At 35.7% G+C, this 24,820-nt stretch overlaps 1 protein-coding gene and 1 non-coding gene across 4 annotated transcripts in view; one reads left to right on the top strand and one right to left on the bottom strand.

Annotated features, from left to right (window-relative positions):
• OLFM3 (olfactomedin 3) overlaps nt 1-24,820 on the top strand; it is a 199,845-nt gene that overhangs the window by 136,443 nt on the left and 38,582 nt on the right. The window contains exon 1 of one of the 3 annotated variants that reach the window (XM_023191306.2): nt 19,673-19,908. The exons of the other annotated variants lie outside the window; for them this stretch is intronic. Coding sequence (XP_023047074.1) covers nt 19,780-19,908 — 129 coding nt within the window. The 5' untranslated portion in view covers nt 19,673-19,779. Of the gene's footprint in view, nt 1-19,672; nt 19,909-24,820 lie in introns of those variants that run through there. 3 annotated transcript variants of the gene reach the window in all.
• Nucleotides 6,697-6,803, bottom strand: LOC111525773. The gene has a single exon (XR_002726195.1). It is a non-coding gene; the product is annotated as a U6 spliceosomal RNA (small nuclear RNA).

Here is a 24,820-nt window from a genome sequence, read left to right on the forward strand (position 1 = left end):
TTATATTTTAAAACCTGGCAAATATTTGAATAAAGGATAAGTGATATTACATATTGCATTTAAATTATTACCTAACTTGCAAAAATTTTTATGCAGAATGCATATGTAAAACAGTAATATGAGCAGATGAATGCTTGTTTAAGTAATTTACTATGTTTATCTTAAGTAGTATTAAATGTTCTTTAATTTTCTATGTTCTTTCATAGCTATTTTTTAAATTAATATTAACAGATTTTAAAATGCACATTACATTCCTAATATACTTTGAAATTTAACAAACTACTTATGCTTTTATGAAGCAAGCATTTAAATTACGGTACTAATCACTGTAAGCTAAAAAAGATGTGGCATTATGTATTTTTAGAATTTTATTATCTATTGATTCAACACATAATTTGCAGTATTTGAACAATAATATTGAAGATATTTTATTTCGGTAAAATTAAAATAGAATGGATATATTTAAAGCAGTTTTATTTGATTTAATACCAGCTCAAAAAAACATTTTATTCAAAATGATTCAACTGACTAAAATAAAAAAGCAGTGATCTTCTAATTCCAACAGAGCAATTACATTTTAATGTAGAAATAATTGTATAATATTTATTTATATTACTAAACATAGTGTTTCCTTAAATACATTTGGCTGAAGAAAACAAGTTTCTGGAAATTTGAGACATTTTATTTCATCTGGCTATATTTTAAATATACAAATGAATGGTCATTAGTGCTCTACATACTGATAGATTCCTTCAGCTGATGAAATATGATTGCTGTTTTTTGTGTGCATTTGGAAAGGCAAACAGCTTTGTTGCATATAATGAAAATCACTGGCCTAACTTTCTCTTTAAGAAGGATTCTGACCAAATACAATAAACACTCAACCAAATAGCCATGCTGTGTAAATTCATCAAGATGTTAATACAAATTATTTATTTTCCTTTTTAAAGCAAATCTAGTAGAGGTAAATGTTATATAATTTTATGGTTACATAATTTTGACCTCGTAGTCCTTGAATTTTCCAACTCTGAGCCAATGTGGGCATTATTAGACTTTCAATGACAGCACTACAGCCAGTGTCTCCCAAGATTTTTCCAGGCTGTGACTTTCTGGGGCTGTTGGATATGCTAGGATAGATACTAATGATTGTTGGGTTAGAAGTGGTTATATGGTACATTGGCACAAAGCACTGCTGAATGACCTGTCAGTGATTTGAAGGAATCAATGTGTCTTTACTTTCTATTCCAATATCCTCTCACATGTGGAGTAATATCACATACTTGGAGAAGCTACCAGAATGTGAAACAGCATTTAAAAACACTATAAAAGAAGAAGTAAAGGCTTAGGGGTCTGCAGTGTAGATTGAGTTCTACTCTGGGTTTGTGCTAATAGCTCGATTGCTTTTGCAGGTATAAAGATTGAAAAGGCATAGCCTTATTGGAAAGTAAAGTGACTTTGAAAGTAAGCCCGCAGGATCAAAAATGCCATTATATTCTCTCATGACAGTCTTACTAAATCAACTTCATTTTAAGGATTGGCCAGGGCTGTTTCAACGAGGAGCACTGCTGAGAAATCAGCCTGGTGCAGGGGGCTCCATAATGCTCAAAACTGGAACAGGGAAGACAGAATAAGCAAGAAACCACACAGAAAGTCCATGGTACAAATGACTGAGGGAAACCAAAGTGAATTCTACATAAGGAGGAGACGGAAATACTAATCACCTTTGAGGCTCTGAGCCAAGAAATTGAAGCCAAGGAGTTAAGCTAAAGCAAATTACTTTTGCACCAACCTAATAGATAAAACCAAATGGAATGGGCTAGAAGTCATTAAGATGAGGGCAGAAATGGGAGAATCCTGAGAAACTGTTTTTATGGGCCAGCGTCTATTTGTGGTAGTGTGGCATGTCTTAAAAGCCTTGAACTGGGAGATAAAAATATCATATTTTCAGCCATTAACTTTTCACATTCAGTGAGACATATTGACACTGATATTGAAGTTGACCACAAATGTTTGAGGTAAAGGATTTACAGCCATTGAGATGAGTTCAGAGGACCCCAGCCTCACAAACCCCCTTCAACCACATTGTCTCTTGGCCTGTTCTGGTTGGGAGACTCCTGATCATGGTGCTAATAAAGTGCAAAATACACATTTCTCAGGAAAACCTCATGCTTTCCAAAATAATGCATTATGAACAAGAAGGGTTATGGCAGACCCCTCAAACCTATGAAATTTTGTTAGAGAATTAACAAAAAACAGTAACTGTGTTACATACTAACACAGCTAAAAGAAATTTATATTGCTAATAAATAAAAAATACTTCAGTAAATACTGTATAGAGTCTTAACTTTCATGTTGAAAATTACTTGACAAAAAATGGATGTAAGGATGGACTGAGGTAGCTGAGCTACAGAGACAAGAGAAAAGGCACAATTAGGGAGTAACACAGGCAACACATATCCAAATCAAGTCAAGAAAATAAGTATAAGCAAATTATCATTGTGTAAAGAACTACATAACTACAGCTTACTGCTTTCAGCTATGATAATACACTTTGCTTGTTATTTTTGGTATAAAATATTAAAGATTTGGGGGGAAAAAAAGCATATGAACCAGAGCAAATTCACATTATACTGACATCACTCCCCAATTAACCAATTGCATATAAGTTAATTCAATAACACCTGAAATTGTTAAGAGAGTTAGGAGAAAGGAGAGTGGGCTAAATTTGAAACTAAAGTCCAAAGCCCTGAAGCAGAAGAGAAGAGGCACTGGTGCCCTCTAAGCCGTTCTCCCCAAGGAGTCTCAGCCCATTTCTGAAGCATCAAGTTGCTCAGAGATCCATCCTATAAGACAATTGTCTAGGAGCCAATAGCAATTAGGGATAGTAAATCTTTAATGAGATTTAAGAGTATAACTTAAATCGTTATGTGCAGTGATGAGGAAATTTTAATTCAATTTATCACTGAGATATATATTATCCTAATTGAAAAATAAGCATGTCCTCTGCAATGGAACTTCACTTTAGCAGACAGTGTTTGCTGAATTAGAATAAGAATGTTTTCTTTGTGTCAGTTATATAACCACAATTCTTCATGAAAAAAACAATATATTTAAATTGTGATAATTTTCCTGATTCTATAAGGAAAAATATGTTGACATTTTTATGAATAAGGCTCATTACTTTCCTGATCTAGGCTCATCACGCCAACCTAGAATGTTTCAGAGTATATCATTCTGTAGTGAGCCTAGTAAGATTAACCAGCAAGAGTGTGTCCAGCTGAGAATAACCAGGAAGGGGGAAGCTCTGAAAGCATATCATAAGAGAAATGTTCAAAAATCTGGGCCATATTCTTCCCTAAAACATACAAGTTGAAGTAGCTTGGTATTTGAAGGGCTATTATGCAGCAGAAAGAAGTAAATCGAACTCAGAAAATGAATGGAATATGCATATAGCAAGGACTTTTTCATGATTGGAAATATTCAATATCAAAAGCAGCTACTGGCCAGGCACACCGGCTTCAGCCTATAATCCCAATGCTTTGGGAGGGGAAGGCAGGTGAATCCAAGGCAGGCAGATCACTTGAGTCCAGGAGTTTGAGACCAGCATGGCCAACATGGTGAAACACTGTATGTACTGAAAAATACAAAAATTAACCAAGTGTGATGGCTCATGCCTGTAATCCCAGCTACTCGGGAGACTGAGGCATGAGAATCACTTCAACCTGGGAGGCAGAGGTTACAATGTGCTGACAGAGCAACACTCCATCTCAAAAATAAATAAATAAATAAATAATTAAATAAATAAGTAAATAAATAAAGCAGCTAATTATATAGGATTTATTTTTACCAATACTGAAGGTATTCAACTTGAAAAATCAATGTATCAGGGACTTTCAAAGGGCATTATAACACTGAGCGAAATCTATTTATGCCACAAGATCACATTTATGCCACACTTTTTAATGTTTTAAACTTTCACTTCTGATCATTTGGGACTAGTGTATGTACTGCAATGCTTCCTCATGGTCATTTGATTATATGAGTGTTTGAAATATGGTTGCATATCAAAATCAGGAGCTTTTAAAAAGTGCAAATACATATTACCCTGTAAGCCTGTTTATTGAATAGCATTTTTGGTGAGGTGGGATCAGGAAATCAGTATTATCGAAGGCAACAGGTGATTGTGCTGCATCTAGACTCCTCTTGAAAGCATGGGGTACCTAAGGTCATAAGGATGAATTCATCCCTTTATTGGCTAGTTAAGTTTTCGAAATTGTGCTTTTCAGTAACTAAAGTTTGGTCATTTTAAGTCAGCACCCAGTCTTATTATGGGATATTTATTTGTGAAAGGACAGTTAAACAATACTAGTAAGAGTAACAATTGCTTATAAGATAAGCACTGTGCTCAGTACTTCATGTACATTGCTTCATTTGATTTGTACAAGCCTATGACTCAACCTCTCAATTCTGCTTTTGCTACTTTACCAAAGGATGTAACACTGAGACACTTTGTTCTCTAAAATCATAGACTATTAGAAGCTTTGCTGTTTGAAATCAGATCAGTAAAAATGGAACAACCTACACTTGCCTGGAAGATTTGAGTCACTGACACCAAGAAACAGCCTCAATTTTCAACCCAGGTGCAAAGTTTCAGATAAGGGTTTTTCAGATACAATATTCAACATCTATCTTAACTTTGGAGTTTCCAAGGAAACAGAATCCAGAGTCCACTTCTTAACTCTGGCTTGATGTTAACCTCTTTACTTTGAGCATTGCTCATTTTTAGCACTATCAAGATTCTGCTTTAAGTATGCCTAAACACTGTTTTTCCCCAATCCTATTTTTAACCCTGTTTCTTCCTTTGCCTGATAGGATGCTCAATGCTTCTGCTGTGCAATCTCCCTTCATACAACAAACTAATAAACCCAACTTCGCTGAACTATAAGTATGTCTTTGGTGTACCTTGTCAGATGGGCTTCATCAGTAGATATTATAATCTCTAATTTGAAGATTAGTAAAATGAAGTTCAGAAAAATAATTAACTTACACAGGGTCACACAGTAAGTGACAAACCTGGCATTCCAATCCAGATCTACATGACTTCAAAGCCCATGCTCTTAACAGAATGCAGAGAGTCAGAGAATGTTGAAGCTTCAAAAGAAACTAAAGCATACCATGCTGCTAACTTCACATGGACAGTAAGACTAGAATTCCGTTATCGTGACCTTCCAATCCACTGTCATGTGGGAATAGCTTTATCTTTGTTCAGCTGCCAATCGGCTACTATTCAGGCTTTCCCTTTTCCCTGAACCTTCTATGGTGTTTCCTGGATATTCAGGCCTCACTGAGACAGTAGTAACGTAGATAACTACAAACGCTGGTAACGTCTAGGCAGCAGCCAGTGATGCAGTTATCTTCTGATCAACTTTTTTCTGACAGACAAAAGTATAATCAAATCTCCAAGCACAGTGGCTTATGCCTGTAATCTCGGCACTTTGGGAGGCAACAGAGCAAGAATTTTTCTCAAATAAAGAAAAAAGAAGAAGAAGAAGAAAAGAAATATAATCAAATCAAACTATTTCATTTCAAATTTCTGTAGCTGCTGAGAACACAATGCATTAACTCTTCTGCATGTAGTTAGTACAATCCTTCCCTAAAATGAGTGAATTATGTGACAGCATCATCCTTCTCTTTCTTTTCTACCTATATCAAAAAGTCAGAGCATATGGGTGACTGGCTATTATGTTTAAGCCTCCAGACAACCCTGAGTTAAAGTTATCAAAGTATGTGTTATCCAAGCCATCAGAAATATTCAGTAATTATATGGCCACTTATTTAATGAATTACCTCTCAATCCCACTAAAGTATCCCTTATTGCCTAACAGTGGCAATCCTTCTTGAGCCACGGATTTTTGGATATTATGACTACTTAATGGTATTTATTGTAAATATGATGGAAGTTAATATCATGTAAAAGACACATACATGATTTCATGAAGTTGATGGAAGTGTTATGACAGAACTGGTCTGACCAAATACAAAGGACTTGATAAGAGTAGCTGGAAGGTACATATTCTTTAACAATTGAGGAGAAAATTTATGGGACAGAATCTTCAAAAGACAATGATACGGATATCAAAAGAATAAAAGAGGCTCTGAGAAAACTATGGAATTCCTTGAAGAGTTTTGCAAACACAAATCTCTTTATGATTGTGGGATGAAACTAAATAATGAGATTGTTAAAATAATTGCATAAACACATACATACATGAATTAAGACTTCATTATTCATGCTGAGTTAACATGCAGTTGCAAATATATCCTCACGATAAGGATAAGTTTTTTTTTGTTGTTCAAGATAAATTTTTAACTACATATTTTCTCTGCTTCTAAGGAATGTTGATACCTATTTAAAATGGATTACTTTTAAATGTTTTCTGTTAACAGTTAGCTCTGGATGGCAAGAACTCTGGACCCCCTTTCTTGATAAGAAGCATGTGTGCCTCTGGGCAATCCTCACTCTCACTTCTCTTACATAGTTGACCTTTCCCCCAACCCCACTTTGGTTGTGCCTCCTTATTGTCTACACACATCCTCACTTCACTTAATTCCACAGTCTCTGAGCTGGCTTCCATGGTTCCTTCTGCTCAAAGAGTATTTTCTTTACCAGCTCCTTCTGCATCACTTGGGAGCTTGTTAAAAATACAGAATCTCATACTCTATCCCCAATTTCTTGGGCAAGGGCCACACTAACCTTCCCTGTATCATTTCCATTTTAGTATATGTGCTCCTCAATTGAACACTCTATTCCAAACTTCTGAACCAAAATCTACATTTTCACAAGATCCTTAAGTGATGCATTTGCACCTTAATATTTAAGAAGCACTGGCCTAGACAATTCTTAAACACTTTCTGTTTTATAGGTTGAATTTTCCTAATTTGAAAATCTAAATCTGAAATCCTCCAAAATCCAAAGCATTTTGAATACCAACATGACGCTCCAAGGAAATGATCACTGAAGCATTTTGGATTTTGGATTTTTGGATTAGAAATGCTCAACCAGTAAGTATAATGCAAATATTTAAAAATCCAGAAAAATTCAAAATCCAAAACACTTCTGGCCCCAAGCATTTCAGATAAGAGACATTCAACTTGTATTGTATTTTGTGAAATCTAGAGGCCAATTTTGTCTTGTTTCTCTCTCTCATCTTTGTATCTAATTATTCACAAAATCCTGTGTAATGTGCCTAGCCCATGTCTTATTCTTCCCCAGTCTTTCTGTTATTTCTTATGCTGACACTAAAATGGCCCTCTAACTACTCTCCCAGCTGGCATTCTCACTCCTCACCCACTCCCTAATATTTAGTCAATCTTTTCTGAATGATATTCATCTAAATAACAAACCGGTTTGGTATCATCAGTTTCTCCCTGAAACTCCGTAAAGACATAGTGGTAGCAATGTTTAGTCTTCTCTTTGTAGAGTTACATGTTTCTACTACCTCTGTTTCCTACTACCTTTCCAACTCTATTTCCTCTCTCCCTTCCCCCATCATGCATTTTTCACTGCCCCAACTGCAAGCAACTCAGATCTCCTAAATAACATGGGATCTTTCACACTTCAGAAATGAGTTTTCACATGCTGTCACCAGTGCTGAAATGTCCTTTCCTTCCTGATTTTCTTGGGAAATTTATTGAAGCCATGGAAATTCACTATCCCTCTGAAGCCTCCTCTATTCCACCCAAATGGAATTAATCACTAATGGTTTATGACTGTATTAGTCTGTTCTCACATTGCTATAAAGAACTACCTGAGACTGGGTAATTTATAAAGAAAAGAGGTTTAGGTTTAATTGACACACAGTTCTTCAGACTGTACAGGAAGCGTGGCTGGGGAGGCCTCAGAAAACTTACAGTTATAGTAGAAGGCAGAGGGAAAGCAGGCACATCTTACATGGCTGGCGCAGGAGGAAGAGGGTGAAGGGGGAGGTGCTACACGTTTTAAACAACCATATCTTATGAGAACTCACAATCACAAGAACAGCAAGGGAAAATTCACCCCATGATTCAATCACCTCCCACCAGGCCCCTCCTCCAACATAGAGAATTACAATTTGATATGAGATTTGGGCGGGGACACAAATCTAAACCATATCAATGACCCATTGTACATTGTACACATTACGAGTCCCATTATATTTAAATTATACTTACAGCTATATTTCTTTCTTGTTCCTGTCAGTATCCCACTAGAATGGGAGATCTTGAGTCAGAGTAAATTGCATTAATTCCTGATCTCTAGCATTTAGTGTCTAGCATATAGAGGATGATCAATAAATCCTTACTGAATGCATAAATGCCTGTTTCATGTTTCACTGTGAAATAGACCTTGCTCTTCAAATAATTCTAAATATATTTTTGGTAGAAAAAAATTGACTAACTTATATGGATATTTTAATAGCTATTAATGCACATATTATTGAAATGGAAAATATATGAGAGAAAAATTTATTTTTTATCATTGACATATTTATTAACCAGTCCTGTAAGAGAAAGCTATTAATGAGGATCACTTGAATAATATACTATGATTATTAAACACCAGTTATGAGGAGTTTCCAGTTTTAAGATCAATAAGTTCTTGAAAACCTTATGGATTGCAATAAAATGTAAATTGTGACCTACCCATGCATGTTTCAATGTTCAGATAAGAAAATGGTTGTTTTGTTTTGTTTTAAAAGACTGTTGAATGAATGGAGAGGTAAATCAAAAGTTCCAAATATGAAGTGCAAAATATTACAATGATCTGTGCTTAAATTGCAGCCCTATGGCCCAGGCAATGGTTAAAAATGAGAACACATCAAAATTACCAGGGGAATACTTGGAAACCATACTTAAATCCTACTTCAGTGCAGAACACTTAGGACTCAGTAAAGTTTGGTGAAAGTGAAAGAGAAGAAAGGAGAAAATACGGATGAAAAAAAGGAAGAAAAGGAGACCGAGGCAGAAAAGAAGGAAATATGGATGAAAGTAAGAATGTAAGAGAAGGAAGGCAAGGAGAGAGAAGGGGAAAGGAGAAGGGAAAGGAGAGCATGGGGAGGAGTTGGAATGCTTTGCAAAGTTGATCCATTTTCAGTAATTGTAAATAGCTTAATACTAATGTTATAATGTTTATAAAATGTATATATACCTCTTTGCAGAGACCTGACAAGAAGCCTCTATATTAGATTTAAAGTTTTAGCTCTGTATTTTATGACTTATTATGTGTAAATTTATCATCCAAACTACTTGTTGGATAATATTTGTTTGAATAAACATTTCATCAGTGTTTTCATGTGGGTCAAGTAACATAAAGAATCTTGAAAGGATTCACATGAACAATTTTGAATATATTTTCTTGATAATGCAAGGTTCTCCAAGAACTCAGATATTTCTACATGTCTGTTGTGCTTCTTAAGGAAAATACTGTTTTCCTGACAACGGTTACTTCTTTTTCACAGTCTCTTTACATTCAGTAGCTCTGTATTATGTACTAGGTAAATATCACTATTTTATTTTATTAATGGAAAGAGAGATGAAAATGTAAAGTACTAGGGCAACAGATGTACATTGATAAAGAAAGAGCTAACATATATAAATGTCCTTTGGAGTATAGGACCAAGATCCTTATGACTTAAATTTTATCTTATGTTTACGGCCCGTAGTAAATTTTACTGTCAGTTTCTCTGAGTGAATTAGAAATTTAGATCTGAATTTGTAAAACTAGCTCAAGCATTATCTTTTCCACTGTGGTCTTTCCTGACCATTACACTATGTGATACTAATTCCCTCTTCTTTTACTCCTCCATTATATCCCTATAGGTACTTACAAGCTTGGAACTATTTGAATCCAATATACATAATCACTTGTATTCTGTTACAATCCCAGTTTGATAAATTACTCAAAAGAGAAGGCTGTATCATATTAATCTTATTTCAGAATAGTACAGTTCCTGCCCCAAAGAATGCACTTGATAAATGTTTAATACATCAGTGCCTTTAAAGGTCAATGAGAGAGACACAACATACTTCTGCTTATGTTTTTCTGGCAACAGAAAATAATACATAATTAAGCTGGAAAATGTGAAGAGAACAAAAAAAAATTAAGTAGCAGAAAAAAATCAGCTATTTCATTTTAATAACAAGAGACAACCTTTATCAACACTTTTTCTTTCACTTATTTATTGATAAGTTCATACATAAGTCACTGGTCTCTTTTCAGATGAGTATTTGCAAAGGAAGTTGTTTTTAAATTGAGTTACTTATGTCCTCCTGAAACAGTTTCTATAAAGTTAAAAGTGTTTAATTGCATTGAAGCCAAAAAGGGCAATTTAATGAAGTAAAGGCTTTACACAGCTCATCTATGTGGTGGTTATTTTAATGAACCAGCCTTAACTGTTTCCGGGAACCTCGCATAAAAATGTGTAACTCTTAGGATGCTTTCAGTGATAAATAGTGCCTGACTTATTTCAACACCAGATCTTTAGAGGTTTATATTTAACCGTATTTGTCTGCCCAGAGCTTCCAAAACACAAAATAACCTTTACTACACATATTGATAAGAGGACGATGATGACAAACAGTGTAACTATGCTACTGCATAAAACCCTACTCTGCAGATCTCTTATTTGCATGAATTTGTTAAAAAGCAGGCTACAAATGTAATCCTCTTTCATACTTTGATGTTTGGGGTTGTTTACTGCCACCAGATTTTTGGTACCTGCTAAACATACATTTTATATGCCACGAGGGAGATAAGCTTTATGAAACAACTCATAACAACTTTTCAGAAAATTGCACATTTGAAGATCCAATTTTGTTCTTTCACACAACCACTGAAACAGTCTCCTTTCTGATCACCAGGCAATTTCCCAATCTCTTTAAAATTTCTCTTTCTAAGCAATTTCTTCCAGAAAAGCCTTTGGCAATAATTGAACACTTCAGTCTGCCCTAGTGAGTAGGGTGAATTAGAAAAGTCTGAAAATAGATTGCAGTGAAAATAAAGCAGGGGCACCAAGCCCTTACCTGAGTGTCAGTGCCTCCCTGGTGAGAGCTTTCCTCCATCACATTCAAAGATAAACTCAATAAGTCAAGACATGTTGCTTTTAATTTTTGTGCTTAGCTTTTAGCACTCATTTACTGATAGAGCATGCAAATAACTAACCTATAATGCTTCACTCACGTAAGTCTAATTATTTTAAAAAGACAAAATTTGAAATCAATATTGGCTATGTTTTTTTTTTTTTTTTTTTTCCCCCAGAACTATGATGGTGAGTGTGTGTATGAGACACAGTGAGATAGCATAACTAACAACACACTACCTGGGATCTGACTTGGGGGTTTGTATACTGGCCCTGTCATTTATTAGCTATGTGACCTTCGTTAACGTATTTCACCTCTCAGTGTCTCAGTTCCTTAACTATAAACTGGTTACGATAACAATACTAACTCATCAGGTTTGTCTGAGGATTAAACAACTTCATACATACAAAGTTCTTAGCATAGTGCCTGCCTGATGGGTTTAAATAAGGAAGCTTCTCAATAAAACATAGGATGGGCACATTTTATATACTTTCTAGAATGTTTGAAGTCAATCCATATGAACAAACCATATTAGAAAGATGAATATTTAAACTCTAAAGATAAACTTTTATATTGTTAATTTGCTCCAAAGTTTGATGAACTTCGCTTTTTTGTCACTAACATCTGTCCTTATGCTTTCTTCCATGAAGATGGGTAGAAGATGCATACATTTCTTTTGCATAGTGGTGGCAAACATTGATTGAGCACTGATCATGTTCCAGGCCCTGAAACAGGGCTTTCTATGTAGCAGTTTATTTTATCTTCACAAACACAAAAGAGCATCTCTTATTTTCCCCAACTTACACATGAGAACACCACAGCTCTGGGAGGTCACATGGCTCATCATCTACTAGTGCCAGAACAGGGAGTGAAAGGGTACATGTGAGACTGCAGGGATAGAGACTGAGCTCTTGAGAGTGGCACTATATTATGAAAGAGGCTAGATAGGAAATTCAGTTTAATAGCTTTATTTCCTATTTGAAGAACCTAAGCCCCAAAGCAAGGTAGTGACTAAGCTGAAGGTTTCTGTCACACCACTCTGCATTCTTCTTTTTTATTTCTGGACTAATCCTGGATTTATATTTTCCCACTTCTTCAATTTTGAGTAGAAAGAGAAAAAAAAAAAATGTTTGCCCTGAATATATTTCTCTCCCACACATCCATTTTTTTCTCCTTTGAAGTAGCAACAACAGCTGCCAACGGAGGATCCCCCGGGCTTATAGAGCATCAGTCAGCTTCACAGATGAAGACAAAGATGAGAAGACAGAAATCCTTCCTTTAAAGAACTTTGCAAATGTTTTTCATTCTAAATTCATTCTTTCATTAGTGAGTACTTTTAAGGCAATACTGAAACCTCAAGGCAAAAATGACAAAGCACTGATTCTAGGACCTACAAGTGGTCCCTAATTGGTTGCCAAGGGCCAAATTGAAGGAGATTTGGTTCAAAGGAGACTCAGATCTCTATCGTCTCTAAACCACTTTTTTTAAATCTGTCTTTTCTTTTTAAATTTTATCATATTTATTGAGGGTGTACGACATGATTCTTGATATACAAATAGATAGTGAAATGGTTTTTTAAAAATATTCTCTACATACCATACAGTCCCTTCTACCACCCCTATGCTATTAGAGAAAAATTTGGCTAGCCAAAGGCAAGAAGAACAAAAGATTGCTTTCATATTTATGGAGGGTTCCAGTGACCCTTGAGGCTTATCAACAGAAGACAGAATCAAAGTTGGAGCTAGTACTTCTTTGCTTAGACCAAAAGTGCTTGCATTTTACATGTGAAAAATGGAAGGAAAAAATACATGTCACTATAAGCATAATGTTTCAATACTTTTCACTGTCCATTACCCATGTATAGATCCATCATGCACCCATAAAAACATACATGCAAAACACAATACTGGAATATATTGTACTGGTTTGTTTTGCAAGAATAAGCTGCACTGTGTATTCACACTAAAAATGTTTTCCTTTTTAAACTGACAGCAGGCGAGGCATTAAATGGTAACATATTCATTTTTCCATTTCTCTCATAAATATTTATTGTGAAACTACTGTGTGCTAGACATTCTTCTAGGCTAAAAATACCCCCGTAAAGAAACCAGGAATCATTTCTCCCTCATGGAGCTTGATTTCTAGTGGAAAAAGCGTAAGAATCAAGATGTATAAATAAAATATATAGCATGCTAACTAGTTCTAAGTAGAAAAAAAGTAAAGCAGAAAAGACAATATAAAGCAACCAGGTGACAAGAGTAGACATTTTAGATAGTGTGGCCAGAAAAGACCTTATGAGAGATGATCTTGGGAGGAAAGAGAAAAAGAAGTGAGAAGATATTTGAGGGATTGCGATTCCACAAGAGAAGAGCAAGTGCAAAGGCCCTAAGGTAAAAGATTGCCTTTCTCTCTGAGAAACAGCCAGGGGGCCAGAGTGGCTCCAGTGGAGTTGACAAAGGGGAGAGCTGAAAGAAATGAAATCAGAGCGATAAGGGGAGGCCAGATTATGTAGAACTTTACAATGCAAGCTAAATATTTTGACCTTCACCATGAGAGAGACAGGAATCTAGGCACTGGAATAACATAATGTGATTTATATTTTAACAAGATAATGTCAGTTTGCAGCAATAACGAACGGGCTGAAGTGATACAAAGTCAATAACTCATGACTTTTGTAACAATCCAGATAAAAGACAATGAGGCTTGAAGCAGCACAGTGGCAGCGGAGATGGTACAAAATGCTTGAATGTTGGATATATTTTGAAAGCAGACACTAGCTGACTGAATTGATAAGAGATGTGGAGGAAAACACATTAAGATTGAAACTTAACTTTTTGGCCTGAGCAAATTAACCATAGTGTTGCCAATTAACTGAAATGGGAAGACTGCAGGAATGGCTGCTTGTGTATTTTTGTTGTTATTTGTTTGGTGTATTTTTCTTTTGTTTTCTTTTCTGGAGTTGGGGGAGCCATAACAGGAGCTCACTTTTTCAATGTGCTCAATTTAAGATGTCTATTAAACATTGAAGTGGAGATGTCAAGTAGATAATTGGATATGCAGGTCTGAATTGATAGGAGAGGTCTGCTGGGAAAAAATGAATTTGGAAATCATTAGCATATAGATGAGGAAGAATCAGCAAATGACACTAAGAAAGAGAGGTCATAAAATTGGAGGAAGACTAGTGAGTGTGGCATCTGGGAAGCCAAGTGAAAAAATTATTTCAAAAAGGAGAAAGTAAATTCTCATGATTGCTGCCCATAGGTTAAGAAAGTTGGGGACTGAGAATTGACCGCTAGATTAGCAATCTGGGGGTCACTGGTAGCCTGACGAAAGCAGTGTCAGTGGAGTGGAGAAGTGTAAACAAAAATGCAATTTGGAAGAGAGAAATTGAAGATGGTGAGTATAAACAATTCTTTCAAGAGGGTATGCCGTAAAGGGAGAGTGAGAAATGGTGGAATTACTGGAGAGAAAGTAAGATCAAGAACGTTTGTTTGTTTGCATAAAGTAGGAAAAGTATGGTGGCATTTACATGATGCTGGGAATAATCTGCTAAAGAGGGAAAATGTATTGATGTTGGAAAAAGAAGAAATAAGAATTGTCTTTGAGTAGGTCAGAGAGATATAAGCTAGGGCAGTCTACTCAAAGGGTGGGCCAAAAATTGCAGCATCAGCAACATCTGAGAGCTTGTTAGAAATGCAAACTATTTTGTCCTGTCCTAAAGTTAAATCAGACTCAGGTGAGACCTAGAAAATTGGGTCTTAACAGGCTTGCAAGTAATTATTATGCATGACTGTCCAAAAAATCTGATGTGTTGCACAGAGGAGAGATCTACCTTATCTAGGAACACAGTCAGTTTATCCACGGCAACCAAAAGGAAGGTACAGTATGTGGGCACAGGTGAGGAAGTGAGCAGATGTGGTAGTGGAACTTTATGGAAGTTTTCTGGTAATTACCTGGACTTTTCAATGAAGAAGGAAGCAGAAATAGCAATCATTCCCTTTCCTCTACTTTGAATTTATTAGCCCCAGAGCCACAGACTGATGATGTCATGCCACAAAGTTGTATTATTCTATTAACCCAAGGTAACTGAATTGCAAGACAGCCTATACTCCAAGCTCCACTCAGCTACCCCTTTGCAAAGCTGCAAAACTTTCCACCTTCTCTAGGCCTGATTGTTCCTTCAGCTGGTCTATTCCTTTTGGTCAGCTCAAATCATGGTATTTCTTATCAAAATTAGGGTTGCCATTTATTTTGCATTGGACATACTATAGACACTTCCAAAATATATCATCTCATTCAGTCTCTCAAATAACCATTTCACAATGGTACTTCTATCTTCATTTTACAGGTAATAAAATGGAGACTGAGAGACTAACTTAGTCAATGATATCTTTCTAGTAAGTGGAAGAATCTGGAGGATGATTCACTAAACTGTTTTTAAAGTGCCACAGGAGCTGGAGAGTTGTTTATGTACCTGGTGGTTCTCAAACCACACCCCATCCAGGATATCCAGCATTCCCGAAGTGATTTCAACACAAGTACTCTGTCTTCCACCTTCTTCTATTTTATGCTACTCTTCCTATTTTTCCTGCTTAACGTGCTAACAAGAGCCCAGTGTTTTTCTCTAGAGGTCACTCTGGTTTAATCAATCAATACAGTTCATTTTTCGGTGTTCTACCCAATTGCCATCTTCCTTCTTATCTCTTTTTTCTTCTCCTCCTCCTCCTCCTTCAGTAATTTCTTCAGCCTATATTTGTACCTTTGCAACTATATCTAGTAAACCACTTTCCCCTCTGCCTGAAGACATTCACAAATTTAAATTTTGGTTTAAATAATAAAAATAAAGTACGAGTACACTATTTCTTCTTAAAGTTTCTACTGTTTAGCAAAAGCAATCTAAGTCTCTTCTCATTTTACCTAAAGTCAAACTTTTAGGTCACAATTACCTCATTAACTGTTTATTTTCTACCATATTTTATGTGATCATCAGGTTTTTTTCATGTATTTGATTTTTCATATCTACCTAGGTTGTGTTTTCTAGAAACTTTCCCACATCTAGCATACATACAGTCCCAAACTAGGAAATATGTATTATTATATGTCTGTGTAGAGTCATTAAAGCAACATTTAACTTTTGTTCTACAAATAAAAGAAAAAATAAAATTCTAATGACAGAACATGCCAATATTATATAAATTACCTATGAGTGATTGTCACTCATTTATTTGCTTATTAATTATTTACTATATAAGTCTATCATGAAATATACTCTCTGGGTAATAAAAAGGACAGGTTACTATAAATAATCTAATGAATAAATATATTAATCAATAGCTTTCAGCATTCCATGAGCAATAATGTACAATTGGAGGTTATATAGTTATTGATCCACTATGAAATTCTGCAAAGAAAATAAGTGTGTAGTCAGGTCACATTTTTTATGAGATTATTAGATTTAGTAATATATCACTATTTACTAGTGATAGAGAGATTTTGCTTTGCCATTTTTAAGGAAGACTGTGTAAGTAATTAAGTTTATAGATGGCCATGAATTGAATAAATGAAAATCGTGGTAGTTTTAAAACTGCATTTGAAAGTTAACCATTTTTTTTTTCATACATGTGTGATACATTATTCTCACTAGTCCATTAAGTTGTGGCCTAGGGAAATTAATTCTTTTCTGAACTCTAGGTGTGGGGCACATCATCATCCAGTGACCCTCTGTGCTGCAGGTAATGCATATCAGCTGCAATAAATTCTATCTTCTTCATAAAGTTATCCTTCTACCCGTGTATCTTATTCTGAAGATTGACACTCATCATCCAAACCCCAAAACTAAAAGTGCTCCCAGGTAATTTCCACTGCCTCACATTTATTCGGTCACTAAGGACTGCCAATTGTTGTGCAAACCTTTATGGAATTCATCCTTTTGAACCTCACTGACAGTTTATTATTTCAGGACCTCATCATCTCTTGCCCCAACTGTGAGAATATACCTCTAAGTGACCTTCCTGTCTCTGATATGCTTTGCACTCTCTGCAGCCCCCGCCTGCCTATCCTGCATCGTAAAAATGACAAAGCAATGATTCACGACATAAAACTAATGATCTTACTGCTTTGCTTTAAACTCTTGAATTACATACAAGATAAAGTCCAAATGCTTTGGGGTGACCCTGAAGTCCTTGGAGCTGGTCACAGCCAGCATTTGCAGCCTCATCTCATTGCCAGTGGTAATGTCATTATCACTCATACTATGCTTGTGGAACTTCTGCAAGTACTGAGTTGCTTGCCCTGAACACAGTCCGCTACTTCTAAATAGGCTAATCCCTTCTCCCATTTGCAAACTAGGACTCAACTTTTCAAATGGATATCACTTCAGTAGACTACGAGAGTACTGCAAACTAGTTAGCTCTTTGCAAATTTCAGTTGTTTTAATTTCCCACAACTAATAATTATTGTAATTTGAGCTTTTATACTTCAATGTGTGCCGTTTAAACCTGTTCTAAAAACAACACAGTTTAACTTCTATGTTGTTCATAAACATTGCCGAATCATAAACTTTCACCATTGTTCTACTTCAATTCTTTAGTATAGTAATTTGCATCTCTAGAAAATTACAAGAAGTATCCCATTTGTATTGTTTTTCTCTATTTCTTCCTTTCTTTATAATTTGCAAATCAGAGCACTGTTTTCCCCTGACAATCAATCTTACATTCTTCTAAAAATGCTATTATGTTGTGGACTGATAGTTCATTAATAAGTATAATTACCATCTGCCACCTCATTTCTTAAATTATCTAGTAATTATATGTATATTGTCTTTCAATTTTGGAAATTAAGCTCTTGAAAAGACACCTCCCTTCTTTATTACAGTAAGGTAGAGTTCCAGGTGTATTTTTCAACATTAGATTTGTAAATCCACTTAGCTTTTTGTCATTTACATTGTAATACTAATGTAAAATTTCACAGGGCTTTCTGCTAAATTTAATACATAAATACTGTGTCTTTATTGGTTTTTCATATGGCATGATTTTTGAAAGAATAGAAAAGTAATAACATTTGGTTTTCTGGGCACTGTGGTTAAAAAATAAGAATCGATTGAAGCCATTAGGATATATTTTGAAAAAATAAAATGGCCTGGATTCTAAGCTAATAGTTGCAAGGAAGATTTGAGGAGTCTCTTAGCATCCACCCCAGTTTAAAGCTGTTTTTGAGAATAAAGTATACACACACTATAAATATATATATATCTTTCAATTTTATTAAGGATATTTTATTTATTTCTCCTGCCAAAACTGTTTAAGAAAAATATACACCTTTGGCTGAAGATTCCAAATACAAACAAGTGCAGAATTCTCCCAAGAAATCAAAACAATATTTTTCCTTTTTGTAACCAATTTCTTTTAATTGAATTTTTATTCATCCATATTTTGTTTTGTGTCCTCTCTTTATATTTTTATTTTAAAACACATATATTGGATAAGACAAAGACCTCTGATTTCTTTCATTTGGAACCTGAGATTTAGATGTGGGAAATTTATAGTATTTATGAAAATAACATAATAAAGGTATCCATAAACCCTGGATTCTATATACCACACTTGCTAATGGAATCTAATAAACAGATCATTGAATTTGAGAGCTGGAAGGGGCCTTGTAGAGCATGTTTTCCAACATCCATATATTGTAGATAAAACTGAAGCCAAGGAATCTTATCACTGGCCAGTCACATGGCTAACTAGAGGAGAACAAAGACTAGATCCCCAGACGTCCTGAGTCCAAGTCCTGTGCCCTTTATACTAAATCACATGTTCTCTCAAGATACAGACTTTCCATATCAGTCCATCATTCCTCACAAACTGAAAATAGAGTTAACTGAGTTTCCTGTGTGACTGAACACCTACGAAGCAAAGCCTTCATTCTCAAAAGCAAAACTGGAAATATATAAAATTTCTGTAACAGAAGTTTTTCTGCAAGGCTGCCTTTTCTGTCTGTTCAGGTCTACGATGCCTAAAGGTAATGTTTGCCACAAGCAGTAGCTATTAATCTTTGACTATATTTTTAAAGCAATGACGCTAATTTTAGTTTACTTTCTAAAAAAAAGCAATTATCTCTTACTTTCAATATGATCATCTTGAAAATTATTTGCAGAGTTTATTTTCATGTTCTTCCTAAAAGCATTCTATCCTTGCCCAGAGAAATCTGTAGATATTAAATTTGGTGTTGAAATGTGCACTTTGGCAGACCTCCATTTAAAGGTCTGGTGTTTTTTTAAATGAAAGATAAAAAGTAGCTGATTATACTTACACAAACCCCAGAGGAAATGGATTCTGTTGATATGAACTAACTAAAGTGGAGCTGGGAAAGCTCAAGTTTCAGCCTCCCCCAGCCTCTGCTCTCTGATAATTATCAACCAAGCCTATCAAGAATATTTTGTTTGATGATCCAGCAAAATGTCTGGCAAGAGAGGAAAAAGAAGGGCAGGGCACTTCCCACGAGGATAGGGGAAGGAGGTTCCCTAAGCTTTCCTGGGTGATTAGAGCTGGGGAAGTTGATCTCTTTTCATGCTGTAGATGTGGCGCGCTGCAGTCACGCCTCCCGCTGCCAGCCCGGCACTGGGATCCTAATCAGTCACTATGAAAACTCATTAGCTCCACAGCAATGAGTCTTCCACTGCTGAAGCTTGGCGCTGTGCTTAGTACCATGGCAATGATCTCAAACTGGATGTCCCAAACTCTCCCATCCTTGGTGGGACTGAACACCACGAGGCTGTCGACTCCGGATACCTTAGTAAGTTACTGCGGTGGGTTTGGCCATCTTGAGAAGTAAGTGCATTTAGTGGGCTTTGTTTTTAAATTGCAAAGGCTAAGATTTTGCTTCTCCCTTTACAGGTCAGCTTCAAAAATGTGGTGTCTATGTGGTAACTCTCATCATAGATATTTCTTTATGAACACTTTATAGTTACACCCCAAAAATGGACTGCTTGAGAAGTAAGCTATGAAAGAGAATGCTAGAGTCATTAAATTCTTAAGGATGAAAAGCTTTAACTATATTACTTGGAAGCCTGGGCAATTCTTAAAAATATATACATAGATGTTGTTTCTTATTCTTTTACTTATTTTAATATCTGTAAAAATCTTCATAATTTTTCCCACAAAGTAAGCTACAAAGTATATTCTGTCAAATCTAGTTTTACTACAGCAGATTCTTCCTTGGAATGCAATGCCTGTGACTATTTGCAATGAATTCACTCAAAGAAACTGACATCTTTTAAGCATAAATGAATTAAAAGACTCACCAATTTAAAGCCTGCCCAAAATTCCTTTAAGAAAGCTAAGAAACATGAACAGTAGAAAACTAACTTGATAAAAACATCTTCCTGTATTTTTAATATTTTATGAAGGCGTCCTATCACAAGACTATCTTGTATAATCTTCATTCATCTAAAATTAATGGCTTTTTAATCCTCCCTACATTCTAACAAAGTATTTCCTGATAGTTTGAAGCAACATTCAGTGAGCAACATCTTCAACATTTCAAACAAAAATGAAAACCATTGTTTTTTGAAATAGAAAATTTCAAATTCAAATAAAAGGAATTTATCAGAAAATAATTCCTCTGCCCTGAAATAAAAGGTACAGAAGCAAAACTAGGGGTTTTCACTTTCATGTGGGTTACTCCAGTGGATCAGAAAAAGTCAGATATGAAAAGAAAAGTAGCCCTCCATTTCCAAGTGCTATTTATTATAGTTGCTAATAATAAACTATCAACCAATGTTACTTAACTTTAATAGTCTGACCAAATAATTACATAATTTTCCAGAATCTCCCAGTGCTTATGGCACCAGCAGAGCACATACAAGCCACACTTTGACCTGCTTTTACATTTTCATTTCCCTTAGGTTACTTATGGAACCCCAGAGCCTCCATTGCTGAGATTCTCTTCCCTACCTGCATGAAGTGGCCTGACAGGAAGGATATAAATGATATTTGGAGTTATAAAGAAAACAAGACAGACATCAATAAACAATTACAAAACATAGGTTTATATTATCTAATATTTACTGAGCCTATTTTTTTTTCAATGTCCTAGTACCTGATTTCAGCAACATCATTGTTGAATTCACTCATGCAGAATAATGAATGCAAACTGAGGTACTAATGAATGAGTTATATTTCAAACTTGGCACCTTGATTCTGACATGTATTTTTTTGTGTATATAGACATTGGCTTGGTTATTTTTTTTTTTATTGTTGACTGATGAGAATCAAATTTTCAAAATTATACACGATTCTCTTAGGATTTCTAGTTATGTTGCAAGTGAATAAAATATGTTTACTTACTGATTGAAAAATTGTTAGTTGAAAAATATAAAGCATTGTTGTATGTATGTGTATGTTTTGACAGACAATTCGTACTTTTGATCCCCCCCCCCTTTGCAAATAAAATAAAATAAAATAAAATAAAATAAAATAAAAACAGAAAATGTAGAAAATTTTGCACTGTGGCTACTGATAATAAATCAGTAAATGGTATTCACTGGAATGGAGGAAACCTTTTTTAGATGTTTCTTTTTTTATTTTTAGTATACTTTACAGAAGAGCAATGCCTGTGACATTTCCCTAATTATCCAAATGAGTGCTCATACTTTAAGATTCCCATGGTGAAGAATGAATGCATCAGTATCTCTTAGACTAAGAACATAAAATGTTAATGATAGAAAGGTAGAAAGGATCTTAGAAACCATCAAGCCAGTTATGTTCATATTATTTTTAGCAGCAGATTTTTTGTGCAAATTAAATCTTGCATGTGCTAAATAAATATTTTTCAATAAAACAAAATGAAATTTCAAAATATAAAAGAGGTCGTGGGTCGGATAATAAATGATTGGGAGAGGCAGTTACTGGACCTCCACCATGTGTTATCTCCTCACACAATCAACTCCTTGCCTCAGTCAAGATATCTCCTTAGAAATCTTAGGACTCTCAAGAGTTTAGCTGGAAATACGACTGATCTCATTCAGTCTCCTTATTCTACAAATGGGGAGACTAACTAGAAATATGTAAGCCACCAATCAGATTTCTCCCATTTGGTTAATGCCAGAGCCAAGTGTAGGACCAAGTTACATGACTACCTCCCTACTGAACAAAGTCATTTCACCATTGCCTTTGCCAGTCATTGGTCCTCTTGGTCCCGGGTGCCCCACTAGGTTCTCACTACCCTTCTCGGATTATTTCCATGTCCTCGGATTCTTCTTCTTTCCCTCCTACACACCAACACTTTCATCCTTTAAAGTGTATTTTCTCGTCTCCCTTGCCTCACAGAGTTGGAGAAAAGCTATACTCTCAATTATGTCATAACCATTCCCAAAGTTTTTGCATTTATAAAGAAGAAAAAAATCTTCCTTTGTTGGCATTTTAGGCATGTGGCAAAGCAGTGAAAGTGGTTCTTTTGCTTAGGGGATTCTTCCTGCTGCCTCTCAAATAATTCCAAGGGACTCTTACTGCTGCTTCCGCATGGAGGGCCAGCAAAACTGTTTCCTTAGATGGAAGGGTTGACAGCTCCCTGGCTCACTAGGTATTGTTGTAAAGTAGTAAACCAGCTCTTCTCATCAATTTTCTCAATCCATGTTCTCACTTTAAACAGTATGAATGGGATGAGCCTGCAATATACCACATGCACACGCACACGCACACTGTAGGTCTTGAAATCTGAATGTTCATGGAATATGCAGAGGTTAAAAAAACAGATTAACATAAATTCGATGGTTTAAGAAAAGGAGATTTACACAAATATGATCATAGTCCTTTTTTAGAATGATAGTTTCAAATGACCTGGGAAAAGAAAACCAGGAAAAATAGGATTTGAATCATTAAATGGCAATTGATTCAATTTATGGCAGGTGCCTCTGAAACAGGGCACATTTGATTATCTCAAAAGCTGAAAGGGGTTTTTAAATTTCCAGGATGTTTTTATTAGTAAATAGTTAAATATAGCTCCTTATTAGGGGAATAAGCTCCCTCTTGTTTTTCTCAGAATCTTAAAACATTCCTTTATGCTTCTTGTTGGCCCTGTTTTCTTTCTGTTTTATTCCCCTTCCAGTCTATCCACTGGGCCCATCAGCCTTTGGAGGCATTGGTTTCTGAGCAGAGGAAGCCTCAGCTCTCAGAAGGCTCAGGCTCCCTCTAGAGCGTCTCTTGAATGCAGAGTAACTTCCCCTTGAGGCTGAGCTTCTGAGAAATCCCCCACGCTGTGGGCTTCACACCAGGAAGACCCTGGAAAGAGCAATTAAAAAAGTTGAGGACATTCAGCAGACACCCGCTGTTCTCAAATAGTCAGCCCAACTGCTGTGGTGGGAAGAGGCCTCGAAGGAAACTGTGGGCATGTCATTTGTTTTGGTACATTTTCAAAGGTCTAGCTGGCTTCTCCTCATGAATAACTACTTAGATGAGTTAATCAATTTAAAGCTCTGTAAAATGAGTAGAATACCCTGAAATGAACTGTCGTCAATATCTTCTAGGTTTCTTAACCTCAATTAACCAATGTGTTTTAGTCCTGGATGAAGATATTTGATTTAACTGATTTGTATATGACTGTTTTTTTCCCCCAAAATTCTGTTTTTCTTCCCTAAACTCTTAGGTAATGCTCATTTTGTGATAGGGCAACTGAATGAATTAAGGAGGGGAGCCAGGTGAGAGAACAGAATGGCAAATCTTGATGGTGACAGAGAATATGATCATTGCTTTCTTATAGAAGAATCATCACATGAATAAGAGAGTAGATTTATTCTAGTTTTATTTATTCTGTAGATTTATTTATTCTAGTAGGTTTATTCTGAAGCAAAAGTAGGGCCAAAGAAGGAAAACTGTAGAGAGAGAAGTTCGGCTCATGCCCCTCTGCTTTGCTTCAGTGGAGGGGGCTGCCTGTAAAGTAGTGAAATCCCTTTCACTCAGAGGTCGAATGGAAACACAAGGAGAATTTGGAGATGTTCCATTGTGTGGAAAGACATGGGACTTAAATATGACTTCTAAGGAACTTTCTAACTGTAAGTCATCGTGATTTCCAAAGGGCATGAGCAGAGATGACCAACCTAAATTTATTGTTATTATTATTATTATTATTATTTTGAAACAGGGTCTCACTCTGTCACCTAGGCTGTAGTGCCATGGCACTATCTTGGCTCACTGTAGCCTTGATTTCTCAGGCTCAAGCCATCCTCCCACTTCAGCGACCCCCTACCCCACCCCACTGAGTAGCTGGGACTATAGGCTACCACGCCCAGCTAATTTTTGTATTTTTCCTAGAGATGAAGAGTCTCATTATGTTACCCAGGCTGGTCTCAAACTCCTGGGCTCAAGCCATCCACCCACCCCAGCCTCCCAAAGTGTTGAGATTATAGACCTGAGCCACTACACCCTAATCTAAATTTGATAATGTCTTTGGTTTTTGTTTATTATTATTATTATTATTATTATTATTATTATTATTATTATTATTATTATTTTGCTTTTATAGTTGTTTTTTCTTAAAGCCTGGAGGTTTCCTTCAGTGAAGAATATGAATTTCTTATTCAGTCCTAAGTATTCTTACAAGTAATAGCAACTATGCAGTGACACCTTTATTAACACATCCTCCAGAACACAGCTTCTTTTGGCGTGGTCTGTCGACATCTCTCTAATTCCTGTCCTCACATTTCTCTTGT

This window comes from Piliocolobus tephrosceles, chromosome 1 (genome assembly GCF_002776525.5).
Source record: "Piliocolobus tephrosceles isolate RC106 chromosome 1, ASM277652v3, whole genome shotgun sequence".
Classification (NCBI taxonomy): Eukaryota; Metazoa; Chordata; class Mammalia; order Primates; family Cercopithecidae; genus Piliocolobus; species Piliocolobus tephrosceles.